The sequence below is a fragment of the Scyliorhinus torazame genome, chromosome 9 (genome assembly GCF_047496885.1).
Source record: "Scyliorhinus torazame isolate Kashiwa2021f chromosome 9, sScyTor2.1, whole genome shotgun sequence".
Lineage (NCBI taxonomy): Eukaryota > Metazoa > Chordata > Chondrichthyes > Carcharhiniformes > Scyliorhinidae > Scyliorhinus > Scyliorhinus torazame.
Window position 1 is genome coordinate 22492717 of NC_092715.1, and position 19409 is coordinate 22512125.

At 44.4% G+C, this 19409-nt stretch overlaps 1 protein-coding gene across 2 annotated transcripts in view; it reads left to right on the forward strand.

Annotated features, from left to right (window-relative positions):
* Positions 1–3604: 3604 nt before the first annotated feature.
* The window catches only part of fam193a (family with sequence similarity 193 member A), a 304881-nt gene continuing 289076 nt past the window's right edge, over positions 3605–19409 (forward strand). For both annotated transcript variants that reach the window (XM_072515688.1, XM_072515689.1), the window contains exon 1: positions 3605–4132. In XM_072515688.1, coding sequence (XP_072371789.1) covers positions 3974–4132 — 159 coding nt within the window. In that variant the 5' untranslated portion in view covers positions 3605–3973. The remainder of the gene's footprint in view (positions 4133–19409) is intronic.

The following is a 19409-nucleotide window of genomic DNA, read 5'->3' on the forward strand; positions in this document are numbered from 1 at the left end:
TGGGGGTGAGATCCATGCAGGCACAGGGAGATGTGCAAACTCCACATGGACAGTGACCCGGGGCCGGGATTGAACCGGTTCCTCGGCGCGTTCCTTTCGCTGTTGACGCTTGGCTTCAGCTTGTCGTCGGCGATGAAACCCGAGGCGTTCAGCCCCTTTTCCCGGATGCTTTTCCTCCACTTTGAGCAGTGTTGTGCCAGATGTCGGTGGGGAAGGTGCACTTTTTTAAGGAGGCTTTTAGAACGTCCTTGAAATTTTTCCTCTGACCTCCTGGGGCTCACTTGCCGTGTCAAAACTCAAAGCAGAGTGCTTGTTTCGGGAGTCACATTTCAGGAATGCAGGCCTGAGCAGGAACACAGACATTGGTGTGCCTATCCTGTCAATGGTTTTGCAAACCTGTGTATGCAACGCTGGTGGTGCTTCTCCAGGGGTTTGAGGTGCCTGCTGTACATGGTCCAAATCTCTGAGCCATATAGGAGTGCAGGTATGACCACAGCTCTGGAGACCATGAGCTTAGTGCTGGGTCTGAGTTCTGGTCTTCAAACATACTCTTCCTCAGGTGACTGAAGGCTGCATCAACAAACTGAAGGTGGTGTTGAAACTCATTGTCGACATCTGCTCTTGTTGACAGTAGGCTCCCAAGGTATGGAAAGTACTCCACGTTGTCCAAGGCATGGTTGTGGATTTTGAATTGGGGGTGGGGGACAATGTGATGGGGGCAGGTTAGTAGATAGTGTAAGGCCCATGCTCTCATATGCCTCAGTAAAGGTGTTGGTGATGGCTTTGAGCTCGGCTTCCCAGTGTGTCCGGAATTGAGTATCATCTGCATACTGTAGTTCAACCACAGAGGATGGGACGGCTTTGGGTTTGGCCTGCAGGCGACGGAGGTTGGGCGGATTCCCATTTGTCTGTGGTTTACCTCCACGCCAGCAGGGATCTTGCTGAGGTTGAGATGGAGCATTTCAGCAAGGATGATTGATAAACGCAAGTCCTTGATAAATGTGGCACAGTGCTCAGCACTGCTGTCTCACAGCACCAGGGTCCCAGGTTCGATTCGGACTTTGGGTCACTGTCTGTGTGGAATTTGCACTTTCTCCCCGTGTGTGCGTGGGTTTCCTCTGGGTGCTCCGGTTTCCTCCCACAGTCCAAAGATGTGCAGGTTAGGTGGATTGAACATGATAAATTGCCCCTCATTGACCAAAAGGTTATATGGGGTTATGGGGATAGAATAGCGGCATGAGCCTAGGTAGGGTGCTCGTTCGAAGGGCTGGTGCAGACTTGATGGACTGAATGGCCTCCTTCTGCACTGTAGCGATTCCGTTATTCTTTTATTCATTTTCAAAGAGTGATCACTGCCTGAAACAGTTTATCTACTGGAGGGGTGGAGACTAATCGAGGAACCCAGCATGGGGAAATGTAGAACTTTTAATGGATGGAAATGGGCTCAATGGTTTCACCCATCTGTAGAACTTTGATTTACAATATGTGAATTATTATTTCAGACGTATGTGTGGAAGACACACAGCTTTACCCTGAACAATATTTATCCTAATCATATCCCGGTTTTCTCATCTGGAAGTCTATTTGGTGTACTCACAATTTGACCTTGGGTCACTTAATATCATAAGTTTTACAAGTGTTGTAAATTTTCCCTCATTAACCAGATAAATCATTTTCCATCTCTTTGGAAACTGGAAATAAAAAGGGGACAGGTTAATGAAAACTAAAAGCTGCCTTGTGATGTCAGCACCATATATAATGTCTGCTGCGGCAAATTCAAAGATTATGATTTGGTGAAGTCATTTTGGTTTTACAGTTTAATGAGCAGTTTGTTGAAAAAGTTTACTTTCTGTACCAAGGCTGGTGATTTGGGGTACTTGAACAGCGATCTTCATTGAGCCCTTTCCTGTCTTAGTCTTTTCATTTTGTTCTTACTTGTCAATTCATTTTTTGCTTCTGTAAAGGTTTGCTGTAATTTACACTGCTCCTTGCCATCGGGAAATTTCAAGAAGAAAACAGCACTTGAATTTCAGCAGCACACTAGCCTTTCACCTGGCTGATCTGTGAGAGTTTGTGGAAATGTAAATCACAATAAAGACTAGAATGTACAATACAAGCAGAGCAATCCCCAAAACAGCACTCAAAACTACAACTCCCATTGCACTCTCTGTGCATCACTACAATCAGTATCTTCTGAAGGGTTGTTGGGCCCATGGAATTGTGGGAATGTAGTTCACTGTTCCCACTGCACCTGCCAAAGATAAAGGCACTGGAGGAAGTCAAGAGTTGGGGGTGGAGCAGGTGTTCAGAGTCAGGGTGGGTGGGGAGAGTGACGGTGGGAGAGGCTGAGAATTCCAACAGTGCAGAAAGAGACCATTCAGCCCATTGAGTCTGTACCGATCCTCTGAAAGAACACCTTACCGAGACCCACTCCTCCGCCCTAGCTCTGTAGCCCCACTTACCTGCACATGCACATCTTTGGACAATAAGGGGCAATTTTTTAAAGCATGGTCGATCCAACTAACCTGCACATCTTTGGACTGTGGGAAAAAACTGGAGCACCCGGAGAAAGCCCACGGAGAAAGTGCAAACTCCACACAATCACCCAAGGCTGGAATCAAACCCCGATCCCTGGCGCAGTGAGGGAGCAGGGAGCAGTGCTAATCACTGTGCCACCGTGCTGTCCAGAAAAGAGCAGGTGGGGGGGGGGGGGGTGAGGTGAGGAGACCAAGGGGTACAAATAAAGAGTTGAAGCCTCGAAACAAGAAAAAATAGAAGCGGCCTATCCTGTGGGTCGGAAACTTGGGTGAAAATGAAGAAGCAAATAGTCAGAGGCCTAAAGAAAGCAAAAAAAGTAAATGTTGGGAAGATTGTAAGGATACCAAGAGGTCTGAAGGGAGAAAACGTCGGCTTGGAAGGTTCAAGAAGAAAGGATCGGGGCAGCATGGTAGCACGGTGGTTAGCACAATTGCTTCACAGCTCCAGGGTCCCAGGTTCGATTCCCGGCTTGGGTCACTGTCTCTGCGGAGTCTGCACGTCCTCCCCGTGTCTGCGTGGGTTTACTCCGGGTGCTCCGGTTTCCTCCCACAGTCCAAAGATGTGCAGGTTAGGTGGATTGACCAAGCTAAATTGCCCTTAGTGTCTAAAATTGCCCTTGGTGTTGGGTGGGGTTACTGGTTTATGGGGTTATGGGGATAGGGTGGAGGTGTGGGTTTGGGTGGGGTGCTCTTTCAGAGAGCCGGTGCAGACTCGATGGGCCGAATGGCCTTCTTCTGCATTGTAAATACTATGATGAAGAGCGGGAAAAGATTGAAATGTCTAAGGATTGAAGGAGAAAAGATGGACGGGTTGATGAAGAAGAAGAAGAAGGAAAGACCGGGGGGAGGGGAGGGTGAAATTGAAAAGGTTTGAGAAAGAAAGACTGAGAGATCCAGATTTGGGGGGGGGGGGGTTGAGAGTGGGGGAGGGGGTAGGGAGTGAGGAACTACAATGACCAGGGGGCAGCGCGGGCGGCGGACTGCGCAGGCGCGGCGAGCCGGCGCGGTGGCCGCCGGGATAGGGCCCCTGCACTCGCCGCCATATTGGAATCGGTTCGGATCCTGTCAGAGGCGCTGGGAGCGGAGCCGAGCCCGGACCCGGAGCAAAGAGCGCGGCTGTCGGCGGCCGGGCAGGGAGAGAGAGAGAGAGAGAGAGAGAAAAAAATAAACAAACAAGCAAACAAACAAAACAAGAATCCCCTCCGAACAATATAATCGGGGAGAAGAGGGGAGCGCAGAAAGAGAGGGTGGGGAGGAACGAAGAGCCCGAAAGGAGAGGGGACGGTTCTCTCTCTCTCTCTTCACCCTCCTCCACCCCTTCCCTCCATCATCCTCCCCGCCCGGACAGCCCGCCCCCCCCCCGGGCCAGATCGAGCCCTCACCATCTCCTCACCCCCCCCGCCCGCCAACCCCCACTCACGGCCCACACAGTCGCAATGAGCCCGGCCGACGCCAAACGGGCGAAGAGGAGGAAAAATAAGCGGGGCGGTGGCAAGACGGTGAGCCGTCAACAAAAAAGCCTGGCGCCCTCGTCCAGCAACGGGAGCAGCTGCGGAGGAGGAGGCGGCGGGACCAACGGCACCTTACACGGGGAGGTAAACGAGGGAGGCGTGCAGCCTCTTGCATTACTAATATTTATATTTCAATGTGTGTGTTACAGGCCCAGGGGGGGAGCAGAGTAACCCACACAACAAAAACTAGCCGGTGTTCCAGAAAGGGACATGTAAAGGGCGTTGTAAACTCAGCCTCGGTCTCTAGGCCTTTGCTACCTGCAACTCTTAAACCCTGCAGCTCCCAAACCAACCCCCCCTCTTTACCATTTAAAATATTGAATCATTCCCCCCCCATACTCACTCCCAAAGAGGCTGACCCCTCTCTTTAATCAAGCTTGAGAGCATCTTTAACCTATGTTCCCCCTTTCTTTCTCTCTCTCACTCACTCACACAAAAGTAGTTTGCACTATAATCCCATGGAGTGCATTAATGAATTTTCCACTCCAGTTTTTTGAGTGGTGCAGTCTGACCATCTCTTGAATTTCCACTGGTCTCGATTTGTGCATCTTTATTATTTTTGAAGCTTGCCTGTGATTTTTTTTTTTTTACATGGCAGGGTTTATTTGGATTTCTGCATTTTCTATTTTGTTTCTCCTGTATTTAAGTTGTGTTTATTTTTCTCGAAATTGACTGTAGAGGGAATTGCATTTGGAAGAATATTTTACATAACTGCAGTATACTCTCAGGACTGCTTATTATGGCCTATCAGTGTTGTTTTGTCAGCTCTGGTGTTTCTCATAGCCAGAATAACGTTTCAGGAAGATTTTTGCAAATAAATATTGCGCTAGGACAGCTGGTAATACACATTCTTATCAATGGTATGGGTAGTAAAAATGTCTTTGTCAATCAAATTTAGAAAGTGCAGTTTCACTGTCTGGTAGCAAAACATATTCTTGTGTTTACTTGAACTTGACCACAGATCGTGGCAGAAAGTTATCCTTTCTAATGGATATTCTGGTTTCATACACAAAATTGACTTCTGATGTGCAATTTTGATCTTGAAAGCCGTTGTTTGATTTTCTAGTTTTGAAATAAACAATCCAGTGCTGTGATTTTAGAAACTTTGAATTTTGAAACTTTGTGTCCCACATAAGATGCAAGAAGAATCTGAGGTGCTTGTTAGAGCAACAGTTTGAATATAGTTTGTGCCTATAACATAGGAAAATGGATCTCGAGGTGATGAAGGTGCTTCATAGGACCCTAATAGACAAGGTTGTCATTGAGTTAGGTGGAGCGGTGTTATTTAGAGGGTTGATTAAAACTTGGTCGAAGGTACATTTTGTTGAGGACCTTTGAGGAGGAGTGAGAGCAGAGGTTTAAGGAGGGAATTTCAGAGCTTTGGGTGGTGGGAGGGGAAGTGCTGTGATGGAATGCTTCTTTCTTGGGAGGATTTGACCACAAGTATTTTTAAATGGACCAGACATCAGTGTAGTTCAGTGCGCATAGGGGTAATGGGTGACTAGAGCATGGAGTTAGGATATAGGCTGCAGAGTTTTGGATCAGCCCAAATTTATGGAAGCTAGAAGTTGCAAGGGCATTGGAATAGTTGCAAAGTCTGATAATAGCAAAGAAATCAATGAAGGTTTCTGCAACAAATGGGCTGAGCAGAGACAGGTGATGTGGAGATGGAAGCAGGTGGCCTTTGATATGGAGAAATCTTGAGCTTCGGTTTAAGTATCACAAATTTACATATGGCGCTTCAGACATATGCATGTACTTCAGCTAAAGTTACAATAGGACCGGTTACAAAAGAGCCAAATCAAAATTTGGTTTAATGACCATCTTCCATTTTTTACATAATCTCTGGTCTTATATAGGCATAAGCATTCAAATACAACTGCTTTACTTTGCAAGTTATTTAGTACAAATTCCCATCTTCCACAAAGTGTCCATTCATTTATATATAGCAGATGGCAAAAAAAATATTTTGTGCTCTGACATAGAACTTAGCTATTTAGTTGAAATTTGTGTGCATTTATGTTTTACATTTTCTATAATCCAATTTTATTTCAAATTTGCTATTCAGATCCTCCTTCATAATTTCACTCCTTGGATCCTGATAATTTCTGAAAAAGTTTTAAAAACTACCTATCTGTTGTCATTAGCTTCATTTGTTCATTCTATTAAAAAAATCTTTTGTTACAAATCCCCTAATCTTGGTCATTGAGATACTTGATTTGGAGAAATTTGGTGAATTAAATATGTACATCGGGGCTTAACAGATCAGTTGTAAGTGATGTGATTTTGCCAATTGAGCACTAGTGTGAGATGCAAAGCAACAAATGTCATCAGTTTAGACACTTGAGATCCTTCTGCAAGCTGGGTGAGCAGTTCACAGATGTGCAGTGAAGCGCTGAAACTTTAATTCATTGAGTGGGGACAGCATAAACCATGAAAAATAAGTTACCATTGGCTTCTTGTTGATTGAAGGATTGACACTTTGATCAGGGAGAAAGTCAGTTACTGTACTCCTATGCACTACCAGAAATCCTGTTATATAGGATGTTGTGTACTTGTGACTGATTATTCGCAATAACCTTTCATGATGCCATGCAGAGTGGGTAGTTGAAATCACTTTTGTTGACTTGGTTATTTTAAGATTTGTTCGGTAGTCTGGAATCTCAAAAAAATGAGAAAACAATCCTCGAAATAATTCATTCGCTCTAACTTTTATAGATTAGTGTCAGTAAGTTTTGTTTTCAAGACTGTCCACTCTAAGCTTATACCTCATCGATTTTTAGATTACTCTGAAATGTGTGCATTTGAAAGCTTAATTGGTAAAATAAACCATCATCTACTTGATTGGCGGAGCAGGCTCGAGGGGCCAAATGGCCTATCCTGCTCTGTTGCAAAAAAGATTACTTTTGGATGTATAACTGCAATTTTACAACATTTGTTTGAACAACAATGCCAACATAAACACTGATACTTTTGAATTGGTGGTTCTGTCATCGCTGATAGATTCTGTATAATTTTCTGGCCAATATCGCACCCTATCTGATTGTCTAGTTTCTTTATCTCAAATATCACATTGCAATGAGAATTAATGCACATGCATTGTTAGTTTGCTGGGAAATACAATCAAGTAATGTAATAATAACAGTTTTTGCCCTCTGACCCTGCTGTTTGAATCAAATGTTTGGGATGCTGAGGGTGGATGTGGAAATAATGTTTTTCTCTTGTGGGAGAATCTAGATCTGGAGTCACTTGTTTAAAATAAGGGGTTCCTCATTTTAAGAGGACAAGAAATCTTTTTCTGAGGGATGTGCATCTTTGGAGCTCTTCCTCAAAAGGCAGTGGAAGCAGAGTCTTTGAATATTTTTAAGGCAGAGTTAGATAGATTCTTGATTAACAAGGGGGTGAAAGGTTGACAGGCTTAGGCTGGAAATTGAAGTAGAGGTTACAGTCTGGTCAGCCAGGATCTTATTGCATGGCGGAGCAGGCTCGAGGGGCCGAGTGGTCTACTCCTAATTTGTATGTTTCCATTCTTGCCACACTTCAACTTTCCGATCATACCAACAAAGTTAGTTCAAAGGAAGAATCCAGTCTGTTTCCATAAAATCCTATGTGTATTATTTGAAAAAAAAACCTCATTCCACCATTGTAAGTACCACGTGCAATTTTGGGTACTTCAGGGTAGCGGTCATGGCAAAAGTGCAATTTAGATTTGCTAGAATGACACTAGAAAATTGAGGAATCTTTACTGAAGCTGAGAAAATTAGTGGGTGGTGGGGAGAAGTATTAAATTGAGAGGATTTGTGAAAAGAATGAAAGGTAGTTTTCACTGGTGCCTCAGTTGCAAAAATGGCATAAAACCCGAAAACAAAGAGAAAGTTTAGAAGAAACAAGAATATAAGATAAACATCAGGAGCAGGAGAACATGAGAACGTAAAAAGTGCAGGAGTCGATCATAGCATGTTGAGCCTGCTCCTTAATATGATCATGGCCGATCTTTGGCTTCAGGCCCACGCTTCATGGGATAACTCTCATCCGAAGGACCAATTCAGGTATATCCTTCCTTAAATATTGAAATCAAAGCTTCACACAGCATTCCAGGTATGTTTTCACATTTGCAGCAAGACTTTATTCTTGTATTCCAAACCCCTGCAATGAAGGCCAACCTGTGTAAGGCTCTGGTCAGACCACATTTGGAGTATTGTGAGCAGTTTTGGGCCCCGTACCTAAGGAAGGATGTGCTGGCCTTGGAAAGGGTCCAGAGGAGGTTTGCAAGAATGATCCCTGGAATGAACAGCTTGTCGTACGAGGAACGTTTGAAGACTCTGGGTCTGTACCTGTTGGAGTTTAGAAGGATGAGAGGGGATCTTATTGTAACTTACAGGATACTGCAAGGCCTGGACAGAGTGGACGTGGAGAGGATGTTTCCACTTGTAGGAAAAACTAAAAGCAAGAGGACACAATCTCAGACTAAAGGGACCACCCTATAAAACAAAGATATGGGGGAAGTTCTTCAGCCAGAGGGTGGTGAATCTGTGGAATTCTTTGAATTTAGAACATACAGTGCAGAAGGAGGTAATTCGGCCCATCGAGTCTGCACTGACCCACGTATGCCCTCACTTCCACCCTATCCCTGTAACCCCTCCTAACCTTTATGGTCACTAAGGGCAATTTATCATGGTCAATGCACCTAACATGCACGTGTTTGGACTGTGGGAGGAAACCGGAGCACTTGGAGGAAACCCACGCAGACACTGGGAGAAAGTGCAGACACCGCACAGCCAGTGACCCAGCGAGGAATCGAACCTGGGACCCTGGCGCTGTGAAGCCACAGTGCTATCCACTTGTGCTACCGTGCTTTGCCGCAGAAAGCTGTGGAGGCCAAATCACAGTGTCTTTAAGACAGAGATAGATAATCAAGGCAAAGTGGGAGGAAGAGTTGGGAGAGGGTATGGAGAAGGGGTTCTGGTGTGAGGTGCTCCGGAGGGTGAACGCCTCCGCCTCGTCTGCGAGGTTGCGGCTGATACAGCTGAAGGTGGTGTATAGAGCGCACCTTACAAGAGTGAGGATGAGCCGGCTCTTTGAGGGGGCAGAAGATGTGTGTGAACGCTGCGGGGGAGGCCCTGCAAACCATGTTCATCTGTTTTGGTCTTGTCCAAAGCTGGAAGATTACTGGAAGGAGGTGTTTAGGGTAATCTCTAAAGTGGTACACGTGAAACTGGACCCGGGCCCGCGGGAGGCCATATTCGGGGTGTCGGACCAGCCGTGGTTGGAAACCGGCGCAGAGGCAGATGTTGTAGCCTTCGCCTCGTTGATCGCCCGAAGGCGGATCCTGCTGGGGTGGAGATCAGCCTCTCCACCCTGTGCCTGGCGTGACGGGGGGACCTGCTGGAATTCTTAACGCATGAAAAGGTCAAATTTGAACTGAGGGGAAGGATGGAGGGGTTCCACAATTCATGGGCGTAATTCATTATGCACTTTCGAGAATTGGATCACATAGAACATTTTGGGGGCTGGGGGTGACTGTCTGTGTTAATGGTGACTATGGGTGATTCCTGATTCCTTTTTGTCATTTGTTTATGTTAACATGCGGGCCAATGTCTGGGGTTTGGTGGGAGGATGGGATTGTTATTGATATGGGGATTGACGTTACATTCGTTACTGATTATTGTTTATTGTTGGGTGTAAATTTGGGAGAAAATGTGAAAAAGAAGAATAAAAAAATATTTTAAAATTAAAACAAAAAAAGACAGATAGGTAGGTTCTTAATTAATAAGGGGATCAGGGGTTATGGGGAAAAGGCAGGAGAATGGGGATGAGAAAAATATCAGCCATGATTGAATGGCGGAGCAGACTCGATGGGCCGAGTGGCCTAATTCTGCTCCTATGTCTTATGGTCTTATGCCATTTGCCTTCCAGATGGTTGCTGTACCTGCATGCGAATTTCCGGTTCCTTAAAGGAATACACTCAGTACCGTCAACGTTTACAAGTTTTCCACTTTAAAAAAAAATGTTATTTCTATTCTTATGACCAAAATGAATCATCTCCTACTTCCCCACATTGTATTTTATCTGCTACCTAGTTACCCACTCACTTAATCCTTTCTATACATTTGTGCTGACTCTTTGTGTCCTCCTCACAGTTTGCATTCCCACCTAGCTTTGTACTGTCATCAAACTTGGATATATTACTCTATCTCTTGTACAGTCTTTAATATAGTTTCAATGGAGCTGAGACCCCAGCACTGATCCTTACACAATCTACTAGTCACAGCTTGCCAAACTGAAAATGCCCTGTTTATCCCTACACATATATCCTGTTCAGGAGTAGGCCATATTGCTCATTGACCATGCTCTGTTGTTCACGAAGTTCATGACTGATCTTCTGTCTCAGCGTCACTTTACTGCGCTATCCCCAGGTCCATTGATTCCCTTGTGTCCAGTTCTTGAAAATACTCAACGATCATTCACAGCCCTCTGCAGTAGAGAATTTAATTCACCAACCCCAATGTGAAGAAATCATTCCTCATTTAAACAGTGACTGCAAAAATACATTAGTGGCTGTTAAATGCTTTGGGACGACCTGAGGCGAAAGGCTCTAGAGAAATGCAAGACATTCTTTATCACTGTCCTAAATAGCTGACCCCTTTGTCCTGAGACTGATCCCTAGTTCTGGACAAGGAGAAATGTATTTGTGCCAAGGTTTATTGAGATATAGTATCACAAGTGGTTAATGAAGCGGAATCGCTTACATTAACAAGTGAGTGAGATAAATATTTGAAGAATATCGAAGGTATGGAGAAACAGGATTTTCTTTTATTCCCTTTTCTTTTCATGTACTTAATGATCTGTTGAGCTGCTCGCAGAAAAATACTTTTCACTGTACCTCGGTACACGTGACAATAAACAAATCCAATCCAATCGATAAGTTAACATTGGAACTGGTACAATGGGTCAAATGCCCTGCAACTGGTATTTCTGTTCACTTGTGTGCGGCTGTCCAAATCTTGCTGCCAGAGCATGCAGTTATGAAATTGCACTGTTCTCTTGGAGAACAATAGTGAGGTATTCCTTCTAGAAATGAACTGAACTCATTTAACACACAAACGTCTGTTACCTGGAATTGACCTTTAATTAAATGAAATAAATAATTATATATTGTGGTTTAGATCCACATTATGGTTTAGATTTAGTCATTGAGTCTAATTAAGGATAATATTCTCATCTGGGTTTCTGGCACATTCTACTGCTGGGCACTTCAGAAGATATTGAGTTGATGTTATTTTGTGAAATTCTTCATTTCAGCTTAACTGGAGGCTAATGTTTTTTTTTGGGGGGGGTGAAGTAAAATATCTCAATGTATGGGACAGCAATGAGAGTGTGTTCTCATGGCCTACATCTGCTCCTAAGTCCTATGTAATTGGTATGTTCATATTCGGGAGAAGATGGGGAAGTAGAGGCCACAATTAGATGGACCACGACCTGATCAAATGGTGGAGCAGCCCCCAGGGGCTGAATGGACTATTCCTGCTACTTTGTGTGCTCATATGAAAACAAATTCAGTTTTGCGGGGTAGAAATTGAAAATGATTGTGCTCGGCAAGAGATTCCATATGCCAACCCTGTAACATTAAGTTAAAACTGAATTTCAGTTGCATTTGTAGGCTGTAAATATCGGTCTGAATAGCTAAGTTGGGGATTTGAGAAATGTGCAACCTGAATATTGCAACACAGCTTTGTGATACCCTGCCCCCATATTTAGAGTTGCCATGCATTTGTCATTCCATGTAAGGACCTAACCAGATGGACAGCAGTGGTTCAAGCAGGCCACTCACCGCCACCTTCTCCATGGTAATTTGGGCAGGGCAATCAATGCTGGCCTTGCTAGTGATGTCCACATCCCATGAAACATAAAAATAAAACCAGGAGTAGACCATTTGGCCCCTCAAACCGGCTCTGCCAGTCAGTAGAATCATGGCTGATCTGATTGAGGCCTCCATAACCCTTGACTCACTTGTAGATCAAAAATCTCTGTGCCAACTTTGAATATATTCCATGTCCCAGCATCTCCTGCACTCTGGGGGAGAAAATTCCAAAGACGGATGACCTTCCGAGAGAAGAAATTCCATCCTCATTAAACCTTGTTCTCTAGTTCCAGATTCTCCCACATGAGGAAATATTCTCTCAGTATCTATCCTGTCAAGCCCCCTCAGAATCCTTTCTGTTTCAATAAGATTACCACTCATTCTTTCAAACTCCCAATGGATACAGGCCCATCCTGCTCAACATTTCTTCATAAGACAGCCCCATCATCCCAGGAATCAGCCTACTGAATATTCTCTGGAATGCCTCCAATGCTAGTAATTCCTCCTCCAGGGATATGGGCTCTGAATTGCCCATCCTTAATCACCTTTGTGAAATTGATGGTACACTGCCGACTTGAACTGGTATAGCCTGTGTGGTGAAAGCACTTCTTCAGTGCGAGCGTGCAATTGTGTACCTTGTTAAGCCATTTCAGAGGGCAGGAAAGAGTTAACCACATTGCTGTTGGTCTGAAAACCCATACCGAATAAGGAGGGCAGGTTGCCTTCCTGAAAGGACATAAGTGATTCTGTGATTATATTAATGGCAGTCCAATAGCTTCAATGTTAACATAATTGATGCTGTCTTTTTATTCCAGGTTTAGTTAGTTGACTGAATTTAAGTTCCCCAATTGCCAGGGATAAGATTTCAACTCGAGCCTCTGGACCATTAGTTCAGTAACACTATATAACTGTACCCTGTTACAGTCAAATGTCCAGAAGGTGGCGCAGGAGCGAGGCGACTCTCTGCGAGCTCTCCCCAACAGGTCCACTTTTTACTTAACTTGTACTCGTTCCCTATTATGTATTTTCTTTTCTTCCCTTTTCTTCCCATGTACTTAATAATCTGTTGAGCTGCGCGCAGAAAAATACTTTTCACTGTACCTCGGTACACGTGACAATAAACAAATCCAATCCAAAATCCAATTTAAAAATAGTATAATGTGAGGGTAGTTGCACTTCAATCACCACCCCGACTTGGAAATATATCGGCGTTCCTTCACTGTTGCTGGGGCAAAATCCTGGAACTCCCTCCCTAACAGCATAGTGGGTGTACCTATACCTGACGGACTGCAGTGGTTCAAGAAGACAGCTCATCACCTTCTGAAGGGTAACTAGAGATGGGCAATAAGTGCTGGCCTAACCAGCGATGTCCACATCCCATAAATTAATTTTTGAAAATGTGGTTTTACATTGTCAGGAGGTTGTCTACCAGGTGCATAAAGGAAGTTGTATCTTTGAATACAGGAGCAAGGAATTGAACAGGATGGAAGGATAAATCATTGTATTACATTCATGGTCTCAACTTTTTAAAATCAAAATCCAAACTATGCATTGTCGCTTGCATTTCTCAACTGCTTTTAGGAATAGAAATGAGTGTCTGGTTTTTCCCCTGAATTGCTCCTGCTGTGGCTGTCCGAGACCATGCAGCCTTACTCAGCTGAGACTGTGCGGTGGTCTAAGCTCTGATCTCACTCTGACTGCTAACTGACAGGAAGCTCAGCTCATCTGCTGAAACTCATCCATATCATTGTTTCTTCCAGGCCTGATTATTCCAGTGCTCTCCTGGCCAATTTCACCTTGTTAGCTTGAGCTCATTGAAAGCTCTTCATGTGACCTGACTTGCACCAGATCTGCTTCAGCCATCACCCCTGTGCTCATTGACAACAGTCTGGAAATGCCTCAATTTTTAACATTTTCATCCTTGTTTTCAAAACCCTTCATGGCCCTGCCCCTCTGAAATCTCCTCTAGCTTTACAACTGCACTTTTCCAATTCTACTCTTGAGCATCCTGAATTTTCATCACTTCACCATTGTCATCTGTGCCTTAAGTTATTTACACCCAAAGTTCTAGAATTCCATCCCCAAACCCCTCTCTCCTCAAAACTACTTTTACAAAGTTAACTTTGAGCTATTGTTCACCTGTTGTAATGTGACTTGGTGAAAAAACTGTTAACTTTCTTGGAATGTTTTACTTGTTAAAGCTGCTATATAAATGTGAGTTTGTGAGGCCTGTTTGCTCTATCGGGGTGTTATAGCTGCTTCATGGCCTAGCAGCTTAAGAGGGACATCCGGTGAGAGCAGAGTTTTGTCCTTGCTTGTAGAAAGTCATGTTCTCTGCTTGTGTAGCTGTGGTAGAGGCAGCAATTTTTTAATATATACTTTGACAGGGTGTGAGTATTACTGGTGAGACCAGCATTTATTGCCCATTCCCAATTGCCCATGATACGTTGATGGTGAACCAACTTATTGAACTGCTGCAATCCATGTGATGTAGGTACATCTCCAGAGCTGTTAGGAAGGGGGTTCCAGGAGTTTGACCCAGCATCAGTAAAGGAATAGCGAATTAGTTTCAAGTCAGGATGGTGAGAGACTTGGGGAGCTTGGAGAACGGTGTTCCCAGACATTTGCTGCCCATGTCCTTCTAGGTGATAGAGGTTGCATGTTTGGAAGGAGCCTTGGTGAGTTGCTGCAGTGAATCTTGTAGATGGTACACCCTGCTGTCTCTGTGCATCAGTAGTGGAGCGAGTGAATGTTTAAGATGGTGAGTGGGGTGCTGTGTTGATGGTGAACAGGCTTTGGGGAGTTGGGAGATGAGCTACCCGTTGTAGGATTCCTATCCTCTGACTGCTCTGGCAGCCACAGTATTTAAGGCTGGTGCAGTTCAGTTTCTGTTAGTGACAACCCCCAGGAAGTTGATAGTGGGGGATTCAGTGGTGTTAATGCCAGGGGTTTTGTCTTTTTTGAGATGGTCATTGCTTTACATTTGTGTCACTTGCCATATATCAACCCAAAACCTGAATGTTGTCCAGATCTTGTTGCATCTGGACAGGGACTGCTTTGACATGAGGAGTTGCGAATGGTGCTGAATGTTGTGCAATCGTCAGTGTACATCCCTACATCTGATCTTATGATGGAAGGAAGGTCATTGATGAAACATTTGAAGATGGTCGGGCCCAGGACACTACTCTGAGGAACTCCTGGAGTGATGTCCTGGGACTGAGATGATTGACCTCTAACAACTATCCTTTTTGCTAGGTATCACTCCAATCAGTGGAGAGCTTCCCCCTGATTCCCATTGACTCCAGTTCTGCTAATTAAGGCTCCTTGATTTCACACTTGGTCAAATGGGGCTTTGATGTGAAGGACAGTCACTGTCATCTCACCTCTTGAGTTCAGCTCTTTTGTTTATATAAAGACTGTAATGAGGTCAGGAGGTGAGTAGCCCGTGAAACCCAAACTGTCAGTGAGCAGGTTACTGTTAAGTAACTGCAGTTTGATAGCACTGTCGATGTCCGCTTCCATCACTTTTGTTGATGATCAAGAGTAGATTGGTGGTGTGGCTGTTGACTAGGTTGGAATTGTCCTGCTTTCTGTGAACTGAGTGGAAATCATGAACCTAACCGGCACCATTCTTTCATGCGGTAGTGTGGAGATTTGTATTGCTACTAATTGTGCATGATGAGAAATGCTTACAATGGGATTCTGAGTTTGGCTATCTATTCAATGGCCTCCTGAGATGTTGAATGGAAAAATGAGCTGCCTCCCTCAAAGTTGACGAGATGCCTTCCATGGTCTGAGAATCATGACACCATTGCTGGTATTGGTCTTGGAAGCTTGTTGAATTGGAAGTCAAGTTGGGAAATTAATGATATGTCCCATTGAAGACTTAAATATTATCCTTGCCTTGGATTTATTTTATATAATTTTTGGCTTGGGAATTAAGTGCTTGCCATTCTTTTGCATTCATTTTCTTGAATGAAATAAACAGTATATATTATATAATCATATATTGATATATAGATATATGGTTAGGTGAGTGAGCCAAAATCTGGCAGATGGAGTTTAACGTGGTAAATGTGAGGTTATCCATTTTGGTTTGAACAATAGAAAGACAACTTCTAATCCAAATGGAGAGAAACCTCAGAGTTTTTCGGTACAGAGGGATCTGAGTGTCCTCGTACATGAATCACAGAAAACTAGTATGCAGTTAATAAGGAAGGCAAATTGAATTTTGGCCTTTATAGCTGAAGTAATAGAGTATATAAGTAGGGTAGTGTTGCTGCAACTGCTGAACGCAACTGCATCTGGAGTATTGTGTTCAGTTTTGGTCCCTTATTTGAGGAGGGATGCTGTGGTATTGGAGGCAGTTCAGAAGAGGTTCACTATATTGGGGGGTTTGTTTTATGAAGAGAGATTGAGCAGTTTAGTCCTATACTCTGTGATTTAGAAGGCGAGGAGATCTAATTGATGTATATATTTGATAAAATGTATTGACAAAGTAGACAAAGCGGATGCTTCCTCTTGTGGGGCAATCTCGAGTTTTAGGATAAGGGGTAGCAGATTTAAAACAGAGATGAGGAGAAATTACTTCTCCAATCGTAATTCTGTGGAATTCACTACCCCAGTGTGCGGTGGATGCAGGGATATTGAATAAATTTAAGGAGGAGGTAGACCTTTTTAATTAGTAATAGGCTGAAGGCTTAAGGAGAATGGACAGGAAAGTGGAGTTTGTGACCGGGATGTGATCAGCCATGATCGTATTTAATGACAGAGCGGGCTTAAAGGTTTGAATTGCCCACTCCTGCTCGTTCTTATGTTATGTTTGTATTTCCACCCTACACCTCTCCAAACCAGCCATGTTTTTTTGCATGTACTCTTAGACTGCAATCATCTTTGGCAGTCCCTCGGGATTTTTTTTTCACTCTAGTTCAGTAGGTTCTGTGATGGCTGATAAGTCTGGTGCTGATAAGTCTGCGGACTCTCACGTGAGGGTCAGGTAGATGAGTTGTTTGAAGGTGCGTACATGGTTTCCAATGCCTTGACTTCCCCTCAACATATTCCTGACTTATTCTCTTGCTGCGTTCAGTTCCTTCTCAAATGACTCTCTTCCATTATGGTCAATCACAAGCCAGGGACTGTCACAAATCAGCAGGAATGTGTTTCTAAAGCATTTCTGCTGGCCTCCTGGGAGTTTACTGCTGCAACCCGAGTTCTGAGTAGAGTAGTTGCTTCAGGCGTCTGGTGTCAAGCAAATGAACGACATGTCTTGCTCCAGTTATACAGGGCCCTGGTGAGGCCACAACTTGAGTATTGTGTGCAGTCTTCTAGTTTGAGGAAGGACATTCTTGCTATTGAGTGTGTCCAGCGAAGGTTCATCTGACTTCTCTGGCTCACTGGGAGTGAGTTCTCCCAGTGAGCCAGAGAAGACACAGCCAGAGTGAGACAGCAAAGAGTGAGTTTGGGAATTTGAATCTAGGTGGGAATTTGAAGCTGGGTAGGGAGGAGGTGCTTTTTATCCCTGGTAAGTGACTGGTAAGTACTTTTTCTGTTTTTTTTTTCTCTTTTCATTGGTATATTTATTTATTTTTTCTTTGTTGTTTTTTGAAATTGTAGTTGTTGAAGTTAACCGAAGGTTTAAGACTTGGCAGGAGATCTCAGACCCATGTCATGCTCCTCGTGTGCGATGTGGGAGCTCAGGGACACGTCCACTGTCCCTTGCTCCTTCACGTGCAAGAAGTGTGTCCAGTTGCAGCTCCTGTTAGACCGCTTGACGGCTCTGGAGCTGCGGATGGTCTCACTTTGGAGCGTCTGCGATGCTGAGGACGTCGTGGATAGCACGTTTAGCGAGTTGGTCACACCGCAGGTGAAAGGTACTGAGGGAGATAGAAAATGGGTGACCAAAAGACAGAGCAAGAGTAGGAAGGCAGTGCAGGTGTCCCCTGCGGTCATCTCCCTGCAAAACAGATATACCGCTTTGGATACTGTTGAGGGAGATGGCTCACCAGGGGAAGGCAGCAGCAGCCAGTTTCATGGCACTGTGGCTGGCTCTGCTGCGCAGCTGGGCAGGAAGAAGAATGGCAGGGCTATAGTGATAGGGGACTCAATCGTAAGGGGAATAGACAGGCGGTTCTGCGGACGCAATCGAGACTCCAGGATGGTATGTTGCCTCCCTGGTGCAAGGGTCAAGGATGTCTCGGAGCGGCTGCAGGACATTATAGGGGGGAGGGTGAACAGCCAGCTGTCGTGGTGCACATAGGCACCAACGATATAGGTAAAAAAATGGGGCGAGGTCCTACAAGCTGAATTCAGGGAGTTACGAGTTAAACTAAAAAGTAGGACCTCAAAGGTAGTAATCTCAAGATTGCTACCAGTGCCACGAGCTACTCAGAGTAGGAATGTCAGGATAGATAGGATGAATGCGTGGCTCGAGAGATGGTGCAAGAGGGAGGGGTTCAAATTTCTGGGGCATTGGAACCAGTTCTGGGCGAGGTGGGCCCAGTACAAACCGACGGTCTGCACCAGGGCAGGACTGGAACCGATGTCCTGGGGGGGGGGGGGTTTCTAGAGCTGTTGGGGAGAGTTTAAACTAATGTGGAAGGGGAATGGGAACTGATGCAGGAAGTTGGAAGGTAGTGAAACAGGGACAGAAACAAAAGGCAGTAAGGGGGAAAGTGTAAGGCAGAGAAGCCATCGTCAAAAATAAAAAAAAAAGCGACAGTACAAGGTACAATGACTGAGGGGAGCTCAGTGAATAGGACCAGTAATACTAAAAGGAATAAAACGGGAAGTAAAAACATTAATGGTAAGCAGGTTGTTACATGAAGATATGGGTTCAACGACAAGGAAAATTAGGAGAAAAGTTAAGAGGAAGTGTAACTTAGGAGAGGTTACTGATCGAAGTGTTAAGATTCAGAACAGAGGTAAAAAAGCCAACATAATGCTCGTAGTATTCGGATAAGGTAAATGAGTTAATGGCGCAAATCATCGTGAATGACTATGGTTTAGTGGCCATTATTGAAACATGGTTAAAGGGTGGTCACGACTGGGAGTTAAATATCCATGGGTATCGAACTATTCGGAAGGATGGTAAGGGAGGTGGTGTAGCTCTGTTATTTAAGGATGACATCCGGGCAATAGTAAGGGATGACATCGGTGCTATGGAGGATAAGGTTGAATCCATTTGGGTGGAAATCAGGAATAGTAAGGCGAATTATGGTGAGGCAGGCAATAAACAAAGAAATAACCGATGCATGTAGAAATGGTACAGCAGTTGTCATGGGGGATTTTAATCTACATGTCGATTGGTTTAACCAGTTCGGTCAAGGCAGCCTTGAGGAGGAGTTTATAGAATGTATCCGTGATAGTTTCCTGGAACAGTATGTAATGGAACCTACGAGGGAACAAGCGGTCCTAGATCTGGTCCTGTGTAATGAGACAGGATTGATTCATGATCTCATAGTTAGTGATCCTCTTGGAATGAGCGATCACAATATGGTGGAA